Here is a 16,248-nt window from a genome sequence, read left to right as displayed (position 1 = left end):
AGCAAGGTCAGAGCTACAGAGTATCATAACAGAGCTTGGAGCCAAATGAACATCCTGTCATTTCCAGGTAGATAAGAGATTCACCCTAAAAATTAATGTCCTCTAAAAATTAAGGATGGAGACCAGAGAACAGGCTCACCAACAGAGGAAAAGAAAGGATGGGAGAGGTTTGCACATCCATCCTACATCCAGGAGGTAATATCAAATCATCCCTTCCTTAATTGTGCTGGAAATTCACTCACGATAGCCTTCTTGTAACAAGTTTTCATGGATGAATCTGTGTCAGGACATGTTGCAGATTACAGAAAAACACCAATTTCAAAAGGCAGCAGGAACCCAGTAACTGGAGAAATATCAGCAAGTCCAGAAGGCCTCCTTTCCTCCAGAACGTGGGATGAAAACTGAAACAACTGCCTTCACTCCCCCCAGCACAGCTCGTGGTCGCTGGCCTTTCTCTGAAAAGGCCTGAGCTCACATTTGGGCCAGGAAGGACAAAAAGCAAGGCCCCAGCCCAGAACTTCCCACTCTCGTGACTGCCCCAGACACAGAGGAGGTCCCCTGGAAAAGGGAAACCCCAGCCTGGGATTGGGAGCCCCGGGGGGAACCCCAGCACGTCCCTGACAGCGGGGACACAGAGGAGGTCCCGGGGTGACCCCGGCTGTGTCCCTTTAGGGGGTGCAGGAGGGGTCACCAACACCCCCCCCCTGCCAGGGGCCGCCCCAGCCCCACCGACTGGGTTCCTCGGGGGTGTCCTTGGATCCACGGCACCAGCAAAAAGGATGCCTCCGACCCCAGACCCGCAGCCCGGGGGTCCCTGGGGGCATCCCCACACAGAGCAACCCCCAGATGCATCCCCCCCCCGGTCCTGTCACAAAGCGGTGACCCCAGACCCGGGCCTTGGGCAGGGGCGGTCCCACAGGGATGTCAGCGATGTCCCGGGGGGGGGAGACCTCCCCCCGGCCCACCCCGGCCGCAATTTAGCCGGGGGGGGGGTGCCCATGGCTGCCCCACCGCCCACCTTCTTGACGGAGAGGGAGATGTTCTCCAGGATGCGGTCCTTCACCTCCGCCGGCTCCATGGCGCCGGCGCCCGCCGCCCTCCGCCGCCTCGCCCGCCCGGCGGAGCCCGAGGGCCGGGCCGCCCTCCGGGCCCTCTCGCCGCCCCGCCGCCCCCCGCCGGCCGGCTCCGTCCTGCCGGCTGCCCCGGCCCGGCCCCGGCCCGGCCCGCCGGCTGCGGGGTGGCGGCCGCCGCCGCTGCTCAGCGAGCCATGGCCGCGCCGGGGCCCCTCACGGCGAGCGGGGCCGGCGGGGAAGGAGGGAGCGCAGCGGGGCCGGGCCGCACTCGTGACGGCGCCGAGCTCCGCCAGCAGCTGAGGTCAGGGGGGAGGAGAAGGGCCCGGCCCGCCCCAATGCCGCCGCCCGCCCCCGGGAGCCCGGCGGGGCCGCCCCCATCCCCCCAAATGGCGGCCCCGAGGAGAACGGGGCGCGGGGAGGTGGCAGCGGGTGCCGTGAGGGGAGGAGGGGGAGCAAGGAGCTGGTGCGGGGTCCCCGACGGTCCCCCCCACCCGACACGAGGGGGGCGGTCGGGTGAGGGGACGCGGGGGGCGGCGGTGCTGGGCACGGTGAGGGGAGAGGGTGCAGGGACCCTCCTGAGGCTGGGCTCAGTGAGGGGGCACAAGGGGGCAATAAGGACCCAGTGAAGGGGACGTGAGGAGCGACTGTGTTGGGCCCTGTGAAGGGTCCTGTGGGGTGAAGGCACCGGGTCCCTCGTGGCCCTGGCCTCAGTAAGGGGACGTGACGGGAAACGGTGTTGGGTGCAGGGAGGGGAGATGGTGTTGGACCCAACAAGGGGATGTGAGGGAGATGAGGGGTACAGGGTGACAGTGCTGGGTCCCGTGCAGCCCTCCGAGGGGACTTGTGGGGAAGATGGCATTGGGGGCCCAGTGAGGAGTCAGGGGGTGGGGAGCGTTGCGCCCCCCAGTCTGGGGACACAAGGCAAGGTGGCTGCCAGACCCCCTGCATGCACCACGGCCTTGCTGTGCTTCAGGGCCTGATAGGGGCCAGTGTCAACAGAAAGTGATGTTTTGTGTCACTGCTTAGTGATGTGAAGGAAAAACTGCAGTCTACATAGCACCCAACCACCAAGGGCCAAAGCAAAGCTTCCTCTCATCCTGCAGCAAGCATCTCTAGCAAAAAAAAAAGATAAATACAGGATCCCACCTCTGCTCTGCTAAGGTTTGTGCACATGGTCGCTTGGCATCTTGAGGCCTAAAATGGGCCAGATGAGTGTCCCTCAGGCCAAAGCTGTGTGGGCCCCTGCCTGCCACCACCACAGGGGGTCAGGCTAAGGGTCCCAATGAAAAAAGCATCAGAAACCATTGGCTATCTCCCACTGCTGTTCAGCAGCCTTTTAATACCAGCCCATCAACACATCGACGTCATTGATCAATGTGGTGGGCCCTAGTAGGAGCCAAAAGCACTCGCACAGCTGATCATCAGTATTTAGACAAGGAAATTTGTAAAGACAAGACTGCAAATGCTGCTACAAGCAGCAGCTGTTTGGGAGGGCTGGGAACAAATAAATACAAACCCCAATAGCCATCATGGGACAGAGTGAGGAGTTGGTGCAGGGTGCAGCAGTTAAGCCTCCCTTCCTAGGAAGGGAGGATAAAGAAATAAAAAATAAAATTAGTAATAAACCCTCATCTTGAGATTCAAGTGAAAGGCTCTGATGCTGGGGCTGCAACTCGAGGCTAGCTTATTGCTCTTGCAACATTCAATGCTAATAACTGAAAATGGAACTGAAAGTAAAAGCAGTTAAAAAAGGAAAAGCCAGCAGTTCTCCACAAGCACATTCCCTGCACCATTCACACCACTTCCTCTGTAAATAACCTGCTGGGAGGGAAGGGATGGGCTGAGCCAGAGCTGACGTGCCAGGTCAAACCTGGCCTTTCCTGCAGCTGCTGCGGGAACAGCCCAGCCAGTTTAACAGCTTTGGAAACCGTGGGAGAAACTCCCAGGGAAGGAAAGAGAGCGCAGTTCATATGCACTTGGGTTAAAACAGAGCCAAAGCATAGAACTCTTATTTTCTCGGCTCCCCCAAGCCCACCAGCAGCAGGAGAAGCAGAATCAGTGCACTATGCAAGCCCCAAAAAGGATCAGAGCTTGTGACTGTAGATTCTCAGCACACAGGGAAGGAAGCGAGGGCTCTCCAGCTGAATGTTCACAGCCAGAACAAGGTAAGCTCACGTGGGACACTCACGTGGGACATTACAGAGGGTCAGAACCCCACTAAAAAAGTGCACACAGCTACTGAGCAGCAGACCTGGCCGTGCAACACTTGACATATAACAGGATACTGGAGAGACCAGCAAGCTAGTGTCAGCCCCTTTGAAGAAGCCAAACCAGAGTCAACACAATTTCATTATTTACTGGTATACTTTAGCATTTAAAGCATGATTGAGGTACAAGGAAAGCATGCTGCACAACACCAGCCAGCAGTGAAGTGCATCAGTTCACATTCCTGATTGCTCTGAAGGCACTAGACACAGCACAGCATGTGTAACTGTAAAATCCCATGGTACAGACTTCCTGGTCTCCTACAGTTTTCCTGGATATTTTGAATGTCCCAAGTACCTGTTCTACTCCAAGCCCTTGTCCTGCTTCCCACACAAACACAAAGACGTTAGCTTTGACTGCAGTTTCTCTGTCCAGGTTTGGCATACCTGGGCCTTACAGCACTTGGTGCTCACACCCCACAGAAGACTGCATAGCAGAGCAACGTGTTTGCAGATGCCTGTTGCATCCAGCAAGGTGACTGTGATCTCTTAAAGCTTCCACCACACAATTATGGATTTTCCATGAGAAACTCCCACAGGAGCACCTGCGTTTAAAGACGGCTCTCATTCTCCCTGCACAAGCTCTGGTGCTGTCATCCCACTCTCCCCACATCCTCATCTGCTTCCTACCCTCTTCCCATTAGATTTTCAACTCTTTGGGACAGCAGTAGGCTCTTTGCTTAGCATTTATAGCCCAAAGCTAATATGAAGAACGTTACCCAGAAAGAAGAGGAGCCATCAGGAGCTCGTCACAAAAAGACAGAAGGCCAGAATGAATCATTGAGGTGTATCTCACCTCCTACAGCAACGCGTACCAAGTACAAGATACTGTCCCAAGATATGTAACATGCCTTATCATGTATTGCAGTCATAGGGCACTGCAAGAAGCTCACCAGTAACCAGGAAGAAAATTAGAGACAAGAAACGTTTCAGAAGGTAGTAGGATAGATTTAAGGAAAAAAAAAAAAAAAAAAAAAAAAAGCACCAGTATAATTTACATTAAAAAAGGGCTGTGTATTGTGACAGTTTGCTCTTACTGAAGAGTGTGAAGAGGAGAGGTAACTCCTCCAGAGCACCAGGGATCAGAATTAGACTAGGAAAAGACAGGGAAGAGACTGTAGATTTATCAAAGTGAAGAGCAAGCCTTGCATCTCTAACATTGTGCAGGCCACAGCCCTGTGAGTGTATCTATGTTTTCACAACTGGGCCCAAATGTTTGATTTTAAAACATTTCACATTTTCATTTGTTAACAAAGAGGCTTAAAACTAGTCTCTCCTTTGGTAGCTGCTATTGTGAGGAATTGCAACCACCAGCCACTCATGTCCCTCTCTGCATGATTCAATGCTTTTGTTGGCAATCATAATAGTACCTGGTAATTAGTAAGCTTGGTTGTCACAGATAATTAACTAATAGTGGAGCGATCATTGCAGTTTGCTTCTGGGGGGAAGCTTCCCCTTCAGTTTACTCCAAGAAAAAAGAAGAGGTATAACAGATAATCAACCTTAACCGAATAAATCAAAAGCCAGGCTGGAGAGCAGGGTTTCCTAAATCCCATTCTGGTGACATACCTGTCCAAGAAGTGGCTCACTTGCCAAAGCAACACCAAGCACATGCTAAAACCATGGAACTACAGAGAAGCAAGGCAGTGGACCCACATGGGTGAAACTGCTGAATTCACGAGTGGTGGTTTAGTCACATTACTTCTGCTATTTTAGTGCAGAAAGTTGTGATGCAATGCTCACCTCCTTGCATCCGGCTCCTGGTCTTAATGTGGCTTCTGCACCCACATGACTACTCAAAGAAACCTTTATCTGTCATTTGTAAACTCTAGAGCACTGGGGAGTCCTTTGTGCATCTCCTAAGACATCCCATAAAAGATAACCAGTGAAAGCCACCAATTCACAGTAGGCTTTACAGTTATTGCATAGGGTCTGAACCTCCTTTAGTCATGTGTGGGGCTGCAGATGTAGAAGTGCTAATGACCCAATGGAAACAGACCTGGACCATCACAAACCCAAACTGTAACAGTGCAGTTAATTTGCATTTGTATACAGTACCAAAAGAGAGAGTATCACCTCATAAAGCAGAACGGACAAGGCTCAAGTCCTCAAAATAATTTTCAGACAGTAACAGTCTTTAGTCCTTAATTATCTTCCAAGGGAATGCAATCAACATTTTGGTCAATGTATGAATGGGGCTGTAGCAGTACACACATTAAAACCCTTCACCTTTCCCACCCTAAGACCAGAATTAAAAGCATAGTTTTATAATTAAGTGACATAAAATAGCTCATCTATAATGACAACAGCATCACATGGAGAGCTCCAAACATGTCAGGCACGTGAGGAGGAAACCACTGCCCTAGAACTGCTTTGTCACAGTAACTGATTCATAACCCTTTATTTTTCTAGTGTGTCTGCTGATCTTGCAATACCATTGACTGTTCTCCAGATGCATGAGATTTAATGGTCAAAAACCTCAGTCCTTCTCTCAAGGGGAGTGCATCTGCTTTTCAAGATAAGAAAAAGGAATTACTGGTCCATGAGACAAATGTTGCGACAAATGTTGCTACAGGTTTTGGAGGAGGAAAATCCTCTTCTCCCCCTTTCCAAAACCAAGTGGGACAGCTTAGTGCTGCACATGACACCTCTCTGCATCAGTTCCTATACCTGGTCTATTAAATGACGCTAAGGGAATGGAATTATTAAAAAGTAATTTATAATTAAAATTTACATGAGGAGCTTATAGGGATAGAAATGCAAATCATTTTTCCAGCAAATAGTATTGTGGCCAAGAGCTACATTTTATATTATACCCTAACATTTTATATTTTATATATATAATATATATTATATATTTTATATTATACCCTACATTGTATATTATACCCTTCTACTTCCAAGCCATGCCTGAAGGAATTAACAACCTATTTCTGTAGAAGGGGAATATTTGAATTTCTCATGCCTGCTCTCAGCCTCTGCCAACTGCAACCATTTTAACCATTGATTTCTACTTATTATATTTCAAATGGCAACATTTATGTTAAGGAAATTCTATTGGCTTTAGAGAAAATGGCCTGAGAATGATTTCAGTGTAGGGATGGTGATTTCAGAAATACAGACAGACCAATCAAGCAACATTATGATAAAGTGTTTATTCATTTTTTTAAATATCAAATTTTTACACATCAATTTTGTTGATAAACAGTCCCCCAATATTAAAAAACAAAAATCAAAAAAGAATCAAGTGTGTATTACTTTGGGCAGAACCACATCCCATTTTCTGATGACACAACCACACTTCCCTTCAGTCTGCAAGGACAACTGCAGTATGTTCAGCCCAGAAGAGTAAATGACACAAATGCAACCAGCTTTAGGATTCCTGAGTATTGATTCCCTCAAGTTCCTTAAGTGAGTTTGTAAAACTCTTAAGCTAAAAAGCATCAGTCAAAGAGAAACCCAAACCGCTACACATCTGGATCACAGACTAAGCTACGTCTACACAGTGCAGGAAGAAATCTCTTGAACGCTTCATAAGGGAATGATATACACAAAACCAACCCAATTTCTCAAGCTGACCTCCGAGAGAGGCAGGCAAAAGGCCTCTTGGTTTCTCCTCTTTGAATTCACGTTAGAGTTCTGGGGAGCCGAGTGGCAAGAAGTCCAAGTCTGGTGAAGAAACCTCTAGGATATTCTCCTCCTTTTACTGATAAATGGCATAGTGTTTTAAGGAAAACTTACCATCTGGAAGTTAAGCATCCAACAAGTACACTTAAATATTGCTACTTCGGAGGAAAGGAGACAGCAAGAAAGAGGGAGAGACAAGGACAGAAAGAAAGGAACGTATCTAGGAGGTACAAGGTTAACAGTCCTTGAGACCAAGTGTCTACATAGAACATAATTAGCAACAAGGCAGAGATTGTCACAGTAATACAGCACAGCGCAGCTCTGCTCAGCGGCCCGTAAACATGCCTGTCACCAGGAAATATTTCCTCCTCTTGTCAGACAGATTTGTGCCCAGAGACTTTCAGATGTTATTTCACTGAACATCACTAAACTTACCTAGAGCCTCATTTACAGAAATAGGCATTCAGCAAGAAGCCAAGTAAATTCCTTCAGTATCTTTAAGGAAATTAATACCTCCCAGAAACCAAATGGCAAGGTACACGACCACAGTGGCTTTGGGAAATACCCAGAAACAAGCTCTACAGACCCAGTAGGGTCCCCACAGGCACTGGCATCTTAATGAAGCAGCTTGAATGTTGCTTTATTCTCTACAGATAGACTTTCCATAGTCAAATCATTTTGCTAAACTGATGTGACAGTTAATATATTGTAACATCGATGAATGAGGAGGTTAAGAGAAGGGTGTGAAGTGTTACTTTAGCCCGGAATACATTTACTTAGCTCCTTTAGAAATTTAAACAGCTTTTGGCATTACCTTTTTCCCCCATTCTAGCCAAAAAGCTTTAGCAGTCTGCCATCCCCGTTTAAATATGAATATTCCCACTTTGTTGGACAGGTAAGCAGAGAGACCAGCTAAGGGATTGCTAAAAGCTGAGCAAAGGATATGTGCATAAAGCAGAGAGGACACATACACATTAAAACGGAAGACAACTTTTAGACAGCACTCACTATTACATTTTATTTGACCTTAAATGCTCACCACTGCCCAGATTTTCTCTAACATGAATCTCACTCCTGAAAAGCCAAAATTATTCTCTAATTTAGCAGCACATAACCATTCACTCAAAGCAAGGCTCTGTGAAATGAAGAGATTTAGATCACCAGGCTTGGACCAACTTGATATAAAATAATTTTACAAGTATTAATCAACTGGGGGGTCAGGCTTTGTTTCTAGCAGTTCAGAGGAAGTTACCCAGGAAATTCTAGCAGTATTGATAAATGCTTCTTTACAGCTTTGGCAGAAGGGCAGATTTCAAACTATATTTGACAAAGAATAAAACTGAGCATTGAAGCAAGTTGGCTGATGCTCTAAAGCTTTTATAGCATAAATTCTGTATATGCAGTCTAAGTAAACGTGGCCATAAAACTAGAGCCTTTAACCAGTTTGGTGCAAAGCAGCAGTACTTTCTCTAGCTATTAGCAATTGCTTCTAAAAACATAAAAGTGTAAATATGAAAAGGGTATAACATTGAATGGCTAACATCTGATGCTTCAAAGAAGCTGGCAGTAAATGAACCTGCAGGCTAAGGGTGCAAATTCAGCTCTGACGCATCCAGGGGGGCCAACCACCCGCAGCTGGTGCCTTCGATGCACTCACCATCTCTGGTACACGTGTTCCAGAGATGGGCTTGCTCCAAGGACCACCTCACTGAGAACCATGGTGTGAATCGGGAGCAGAAACAGGCTGTTTAGACTGAGGATGCTCTGGATCCGAGAGCTGGGAGTTTCATTCATGTTGCTGCTTTTGATAGTGAACCATAGGGAAACGGGACTAATATTGTTATCTTATTTCCTAAAGCTTCTAGGGAGAGATCTGATGACAATGTCTGTACTCCTGTAGCAGTCCAAGCATTACCCTTTACAGATCTGGCTTTCACTGATTTGGGGTGCTCATTGCAAGGAAAGTATCAAAAAGCTTAATCATGGGTAAACTCTTACCACCTGCATGGTAAAGATCATAAAGCTGTAGTCTTGCCTCAGTAACTTATTTTGAACAGAGCCTGAAGTGAATTACTTGATGCTGATCAGGCAAGGGGGTCCCAAACAGCCAAACGCTGCTTCCAACACATGCACAATGACTACTGCTGCCACCACAAGTAGTGGGAAATAAGCTAAATGTGTCTGGGAGCCCCAGGCCTAGCTCCAGAACTTGAGCAAAAGCTCCATTCAGCAGAGGAATGCCTTAAAGCTCTTTAGAATATAAAGGATCTCTTGGCTACCCGAGCATTTAAGAAAAATCTGACAACCACCACTTACTGACATGAGAAACACCTGCAAGTTCACAGATGAAACCAAACTGGTGTTGTCTGTAAAAGCTATCCTGCATAAAAAAAAGCCTAACATACACACAGGCAAACCTGCTAAGCAACAGGGAGAACAAGACACCAGGGACAGGCCTGAGACAATGGTAACAAATGAAAGCCATGAACAAAACATGTTTCCAGCCACTGCTGATCCATCACTTCAGGTTTAGCTCAAAGCAGAAAGTTAAAGATGAACTCTTTACACAAAATCCACTTCAGAGATTTGCAAGTGGGATTAAGTAAAAGTTCCTACTTAAAATTTGGTATCATATTTAACCATGCTTTCCTTTCCCTTCCCCAGCCCCAACAGTATTTTGGAGTATTCTGCAGAAAACCAAGAAGTAGCTCACTTGGAGAAGAAAAAATTAAAAAAGCATCTGAAAAGGGCTTCAACACAGCCTCAGTGAGTCCTAATCAGACAGGCTACTATTCACCAAGGACTTCCTGGAAGGCCACGATGGTTATAATGCAGAAGCCATGTCAAGTGCATTTGTTTCATAAACCCTATTCAGAAGCCCTCACTTTTTAAGAGGTATTAAATTAGTACCCCATCAGCTGCTACAGACTTTCTGCAGTTTGCATTTCCACAGCTGAGAGGCTGATGATCCCCCAGACATCAAGATGAATTAGTGCAAAGCAGATTTCTTCATTCTTCTGATCACACCCCCATGCAGTGCATAGAGAATCCATCTTCCATGGGTAAAGGGGGATTAAGAGCCATAATACATGGTTGGTTTGTTAAATACTTTCATCATTAACATTCTGCCTGCAGCAGTTGAGCTTGTTCTTTTGTAGGGGGGGAACGTGGTGTGGGCAAGGCTAGAAAAAAAACAACCAAACAACTCCTTTCTCCCTCCCCCCGGCCCCCCCTCCAATTAATATCAGCATATCCTCAAATAAGTTAGTACATCTCTTAATTTTGGTAGCACCAAATTCTATCCCTTCCCTTATTCTCCCTATCCGTTATCCCCACATTGTAAACTTAAACACACTGGCCCAAAAGCATAAAAGGGTTTGGCAAAAGCAGGCATCAGCTTTCCCCACGCACACACGAAAACATGCTTCCAAAACCACCCCACACCCTCCCACTCCTTCTGTGAAGTTTTACACATCTGTGGGCACCTACGTAACCTTTAGTAGCTGCCATAAATGTTTCATCAGCGTCACACACATTTGGTTATAAAGCGTAGGAGAGAGAAAACTGGCAAAACCCACAAAGTACATTTAGAAAAGCGGTGTTTTGCGCCTGCACCATACCAAACTCAGTGTGCACCTCATGTCCTGTAACACCACGTGCTGTGCCTTGCCATTGGCAGCACACACACACACGTTCAACTTATTTCACAATCTGCTTTGCGCTGGACAGGGTGGTGATCTTAATGGCTTCTGCTTTTTTATTCATAACATTGGAGCTTATTCTAAAATTTTACATTTAAATAAAAACATTAATTTTAATCCAGTATGCATAATTAAAAGCTATCTTGTCCACACAATGCTAGGACGATTTCTTTCTTTTAAAAGGCCAAATCTAACAAGTGAAACTGAAGAGACAAGTTACTTTGGCTGCAAAGAATTAAAAAATCTGGCTCAACATTCTGCTTGTACATTGTAATGTGTAATTTAGATACGTCCTTTAAAGGAAGAGACACCCCAGTCAGCTACCTCCTCCGTAGTTACGTAGGAACAACAATACTCTTGGCGAGCAAAATGAGAAGAGCAAGATCTGCATTTCCATCCGCTTGTTCCAAAGCCTCGAGAGCTTCTCGCATGGTAAAGCCAGCACCAAGGATTCGATCAACATCAGCCGCAGGGAAAGCAGGTGGTGGAGAAGCAGCCAAGGGAAATTCAGTATAGCCAGCAAGTGGGCTCAGCAGTGGTTCCTCACACCCACCCAATGACCATGGACCTTCAGAACTGCTGCTTCTCCCAGGTGCTCCTGTTAATGATGCCCGAACATCTTGTGGTGCATCTTCATCCAAAGCAGTTTCAGAGGAAATAGATGTGTTTTGTTCCAAGGTTGGACTAGTTGGACTCTGATTACATTCTGCCAAAATCTCAGCCTGCTCAGAGCTCTGTTGCTGGTCAGATGTCACTGCAGAAGTCACTAAAATCAAATCACTCTTACCTGAAAACTCCTGAATCTCTAAAGCAGCTTCTCCAATAGCTGACTCCACGTGACTGATAGACCCAAGGTTGTTTTCTGTGCCAGAATCACAAGGCTGGTTCCCCTCTGCTTTTCTACCTTCAGACCTGCCCTTAACGGAGGAACAACTCAGTTTCTGGCCGTCTGGATGTGAGCCTTTTTGCTCGTCTTCAGAAAAACCCTTCTGCTGTGCTTGCTCTTTGTGAACCATTTCCAGCTGAGAGACTTCGGATGCAAGGAGTTTACATTCTCCTTTACGGCTGATAATCAGGAGTTTGTGAAGCTCTTTCAAGGCTGTTGCTAGAGAGAAACATGGCTCTTCTACAGGTCTTCCTGGATCTGTGTCCTGTTGGTGGATGCTGTGGGGGGAAGAACTGATTTCAGCTGTTTCATTGGACAATTCATTATACTTTGCAGGAATTTCACTAGTGCTTTTGGACTGTGACACATCAGGGGTGATAACTGGATCACTCAAGGAGGTTGCAGACTTCAACGACTCCACCTCCATAGAGGAGGCATCTGAGTTCAGCTCAGATACACTTCCATTCTCAGGCGGCTGCTTCTGCTTGCTTGCTGAGCTGTACACTTCAGCTACTGACCGCTCAACTACATCTACTTCCATATGCATACAGCTGCAGGAGGCTGACATTTGGATACTCCCTTTCATGCAGGGAAGATCTGCTTTCTCTAGTCCATCTCCTCTCGTTTCTGCAGGAGGATTTGCTGGCTGGCTGGCTGTATGGCCCTCTTCTTCCACAACAGATTTCTCAACCCCACCAACATTGCAAGAAAGCTCTGGGTCAGTTGTGACAACTTGTTTCTCCAGCTGTTCAGGCTTCTCTGATTCTTTGCACGTCTGATGGTCTATGGCAAGCTCATTCTTTTGCTTCTGTTCCTCCTGTTCTGAAGACAGAGATACATCTTCAATTTGCCTGTGCTTAGCAGTGTTAGTCAAACTATTTTCTTCCCTCACTTCCAAAGGAGGTTCCTGACCACAGCCTTGTTCTTTAGCATTACATTCCATTAGACTGTCAGCAAATGTTTCTTTGAGTGTTTTCTGTGAAGGGCAAGCTGGACTGCAACAAGTTACCTCACCTGTCTGGAGAGAAGGCTTGTTATCTGCCAAGGAAGAGTTTTTGGAAAGATGCTGTAATAAGAGAGGATGTTCTTTTTCTGGGGTTATCCGGCATTCAGTTGAAGACTCAAAAGACTTGACGGCTCTAGGATTATTGGGCTCTGCGAGGCTAGATTCGGATGAGCAAATTGAAGCAGGGGCAGAGACAGAACGATCAAGTAATTGATTTGTGGGATTACAGATCTTAGAACTTTGTCCTGAAGACTGGACTGGATTTTGAAACCCATCAGAAGCTGGTAATGAGGGCATTTCCAGTGAGGTAGTTTCTTTGTCACTATTCTCTATACATAAGACAGAAAGAAAGAAGTAGTTAGAACACAGGAGAACCATGATTTTCAAGTATCTATACCTTCAGAATAGAAGCTAAGACAACAGTTTGCATATCAGCTTGAAAATTACTCACCAGAGCACCGCTCCATTCATATCATTAGCTATTGCAAGAAGTTGTTACAGACTGTCCTGAATACTCCAAGAATAACCAAGTGCAAATCCAGCAACTACGTTCCAGCTGCAGACACTTCATTACTGGCAGTGAAAGACAAGAAGCCAGTTCTAGGGTGCTCAAAGAGCTCACAATTAGAGGACATTTACATTTCAAAGTGAGCAGATATATCTGCAGTCACTGAGATGATGATGAAATCCCAGCATCCCCTTTAAAAGGGCATTTTTCAAAGGAGAGAGAGATCCAAACTCCTCTTGGTGATACAGAAAGCAGGCTTCAATGGGATATACCCACACAGTAGTTAGAGGGGTGCTTCCCAGATGGCTTGCTCAAGCTGAAAAGAACTTTAGGTTTTCTTTTAGCCATAAGTTTCTCCTTAATCAAGAGCATAAACCAAAGAACCCCATTACTTTCTCATCAGTGCAGCTGCAGTAACAGCAGCAAAGAAAACTTCTAGCCGTACAGAGCAGTTATCTTTATTTTTTTTTTCCCTTCAGCATGTTAAGGCATGTAACAATTAGAAAACAAGATATCCAGAGTTCAGCAAACATCCTCCATATGATTTGTCAGCTTGAATTGAAATTGTGGGTATAAAATTACTTGTCAGTTATTCATTCTTTTTCAACATAATGTTGTTTGCTGTCAAGCTGGAAGGGAACTAGCTGCCAATTGGTTTCTCTAAGAGCAGGCTATGTTGAAGCAATTTTGATATAAGAGAAGCAGGCAGCCTCCTAGGCTTTAAATACAGAACCCCAAAAGACTGAGGAGTCCACAGGCTCCTAAAGTCAAAAGACAGCTGTTTATCACCAAATTCAAATGTTAGTGCTAATGCAAGGTTTTAGAAGTATTACATAATTGCACAACCAACATGCTTGCTTTCATTTCAGACCAGATAATTATGCAGGACAGATCTAACGCAAACACTCTGGAATTACTGACTTCTAACATAACCGGTCAATTTCAATTTGTTAATCTGCACATGTAGCTATTACATGTTGAACTGTATCTGTTTAAGTTAAAACTGCTAAGAGTCCACTATCACCAAATACTTCCCTACCCTTTAAAATCTTTTAAAAATACTTGTGTCAGAGATAAGCCCAAATAGTGACTCGGGGGAGTTCTAATGTAACTGCTGTGTTAACGAGTAGACTGTTTGAGGAAAACAGTACACATACAACAGCACAATGGCATTTCAGCTCACCAAATGTACTTTTATTTTATATTAGGACAGAGTTTTCAGCAGGGACTCATGCTGGTTTGTTTTGTGTAAATGACTTCTCTGAACTGTCAAGGAGTTCATTCATTCTGTTGAGGATGACCACTTGACAGAAGCTCAGGTTGAAGAAACAGAAGTGGTTTACATAAGCACCAAGCATTGCTTGGAGAGCACAGAAAGGAAAATCAGAGTTGTAAGGCTCTCCTTCACATGAACAGGAGGGTCCACCTTTCCTAGTACAGACAACACACAGGTTTGCTGCCTTTGGCCAAGTGAGGTCGAATGTTCTTCCACGCTCTTAAATGGAGGAGCTGGTAATTTCACATCATGTGGGTTTCTCCCCAGTACACTTTAAAGTAAGGACAGTCCTGCTGCAGGTAGTGTGAATGTAGTAGTAAAAGTTTACAAACTGATGGCTATAAATACCTGGTCTGTGGCCCACTCCAGCTGCAGTAAACACACACTACATGCATCAAGGCTTCTGACGTTCTGTTTGGATTAGGAAACAAACACACCAAACTTGCGTTAGCATTCAAAGCACACAACATGCATGGTTATAGTCCTGCGACATTGCAGTTCCCCTCCCAACTGTCCACAAAGACAGCACATGAGCAGCAGGAGCTCCTCAGGTTTGCCAACTTCCAAAAGGAGTTCTGCCTAGGTAATTCATTACGTCGAGTCAAAAATAATTCTGCTGAAAAACAGCTGAAGGGCTGTTCTGTATTGTCTACAATGCAGAGTGGTCCAATGCAATGTGGGTGATACTACACACTTGATAAAATACATGCAGCACAAGGCAGATGTCTAGCACTGTACCAGATTGTTCTCTGTACAGCTGCATTCAGGAGCCACTTTTAGTGAAATGAGGTTTGAGATGGCACAGTTCTCAGACTGTGCTCCCAGTGGCTATTGCCTTGTGATGGATCATGCCATCACAGACAAGACAAGATAAGCAAACACTGGCTTGCTGCAAATGGGAAGCATAAAGATCCTAGGGCAGAAATCCCAAAAGGGAATACTCCCTGAGGCACTGAAGAGCAAAGCAAAGAACAGACAGCCAGAAGTCAAACCAGCTCAACTGCTTCCTCCTCCCCATGGAGAATGGACGAAGTACAGATCTCTATTGGTAGCACCACACACTGGCTCTAGGTCTTTTTCACCTCAGGTACCCATTTCTTTTATTCTCTATTAGATAAAAAGGTGCACTAAATACTGGGATACCACACCTCTGATCAATACACTTTGTGCATCTGCTGCTTTATTTTATACCACAGCAATCTTTTCTATTGGTCACACACCTGGTCTTAATGCAGTTACAACTTGGCTATGCTACAGTATTAAAAATCTGAAAATATCCTGCAGATTTTCAGACTGCTAATCTTTGCATAAGGGTGGCTGAGAGGCTCGTGACTCGTGACACAGGATACACATTCAGCCAGAAGGGATCTTTTCCTGTTTCTATGTGGTAGCATTATGTTCCCTGCTTCCAAGCCAATCCTTTGGAGAGAAAGCAGAACTGATTACAGACCCAGTGAGTCAAAAAACAGAGTCTGATCAGTCAAACATCAGGGAATTGTAGTCATTTAGGCAGCAGAAGTACCTGGTATTCTGCCAAGCACTCCTCAGCACCATCCTTCCGAGACTTGCTGTCATCCTTCTCCCAGGATATATACAGGAGCTGAATCCTAACCCCATTAAGGATATTGATCCAGCTAGCACCAGAAATGAACTCTTCTCCACAAAGTGCAACATCAGGGATAAATTCCTCTCTATATTAGGAAACGCCTGAGCTGCATATGTGGAGGCAGCGCCTTATAGCCAGGCTGTCTGGATGAAAAGCTGCATATGGGGTAAGCTACTTCAATATGCTTCCTACTAAGACAATTGTAGTTTCGCTATCAGTTCTGTAAATCCTCCATAATCACCAGGTTGTTATGAGGGGTGGTGATAGTGGGGAGGACACTGCATATTGACAGAAAAGAATA

The 16,248-nt window shown here is 45.8% G+C and overlaps 2 protein-coding genes across 4 annotated transcripts in view; both read right to left on the bottom strand.

The window, feature by feature from the left end:
* Positions 1–1,105, bottom strand: part of PLEKHM2 (pleckstrin homology and RUN domain containing M2) — a 29,756-nt gene extending 28,651 nt beyond the window's left edge. For all 3 annotated transcript variants that reach the window (XM_032201522.1, XM_032201523.1, XM_032201524.1), the window contains exon 1: positions 1,019–1,105. In XM_032201522.1, coding sequence (XP_032057413.1) covers positions 1,019–1,078 — 60 coding nt within the window. In that variant the 5' untranslated portion in view covers positions 1,079–1,105. The remainder of the gene's footprint in view (positions 1–1,018) is intronic.
* A 5,362-nt stretch (positions 1,106–6,467) lies between these two features.
* On the bottom strand, positions 6,468–14,752 carry RSC1A1 (regulator of solute carriers 1). Its single transcript, XM_032201710.1, has 2 exons — positions 14,690–14,752; positions 6,468–12,886 (listed from the first exon to the last, which is right to left on the bottom strand). The coding sequence occupies exon 2, from the start codon at positions 12,852–12,854 to the stop codon at positions 11,001–11,003; it is 1,854 nt and encodes a 617-aa protein (XP_032057601.1). The 5' UTR covers positions 12,855–12,886; positions 14,690–14,752; the 3' UTR covers positions 6,468–11,000.
* Positions 14,753–16,248: the final 1,496 nt, after the last annotated feature.

The sequence above is a fragment of the Aythya fuligula genome, chromosome 21 (assembly GCF_009819795.1).
Source record: "Aythya fuligula isolate bAytFul2 chromosome 21, bAytFul2.pri, whole genome shotgun sequence".
Lineage (NCBI taxonomy): Eukaryota > Metazoa > Chordata > Aves > Anseriformes > Anatidae > Aythya > Aythya fuligula.
This window is presented reverse-complemented; position numbering and strand designations above follow the sequence as displayed.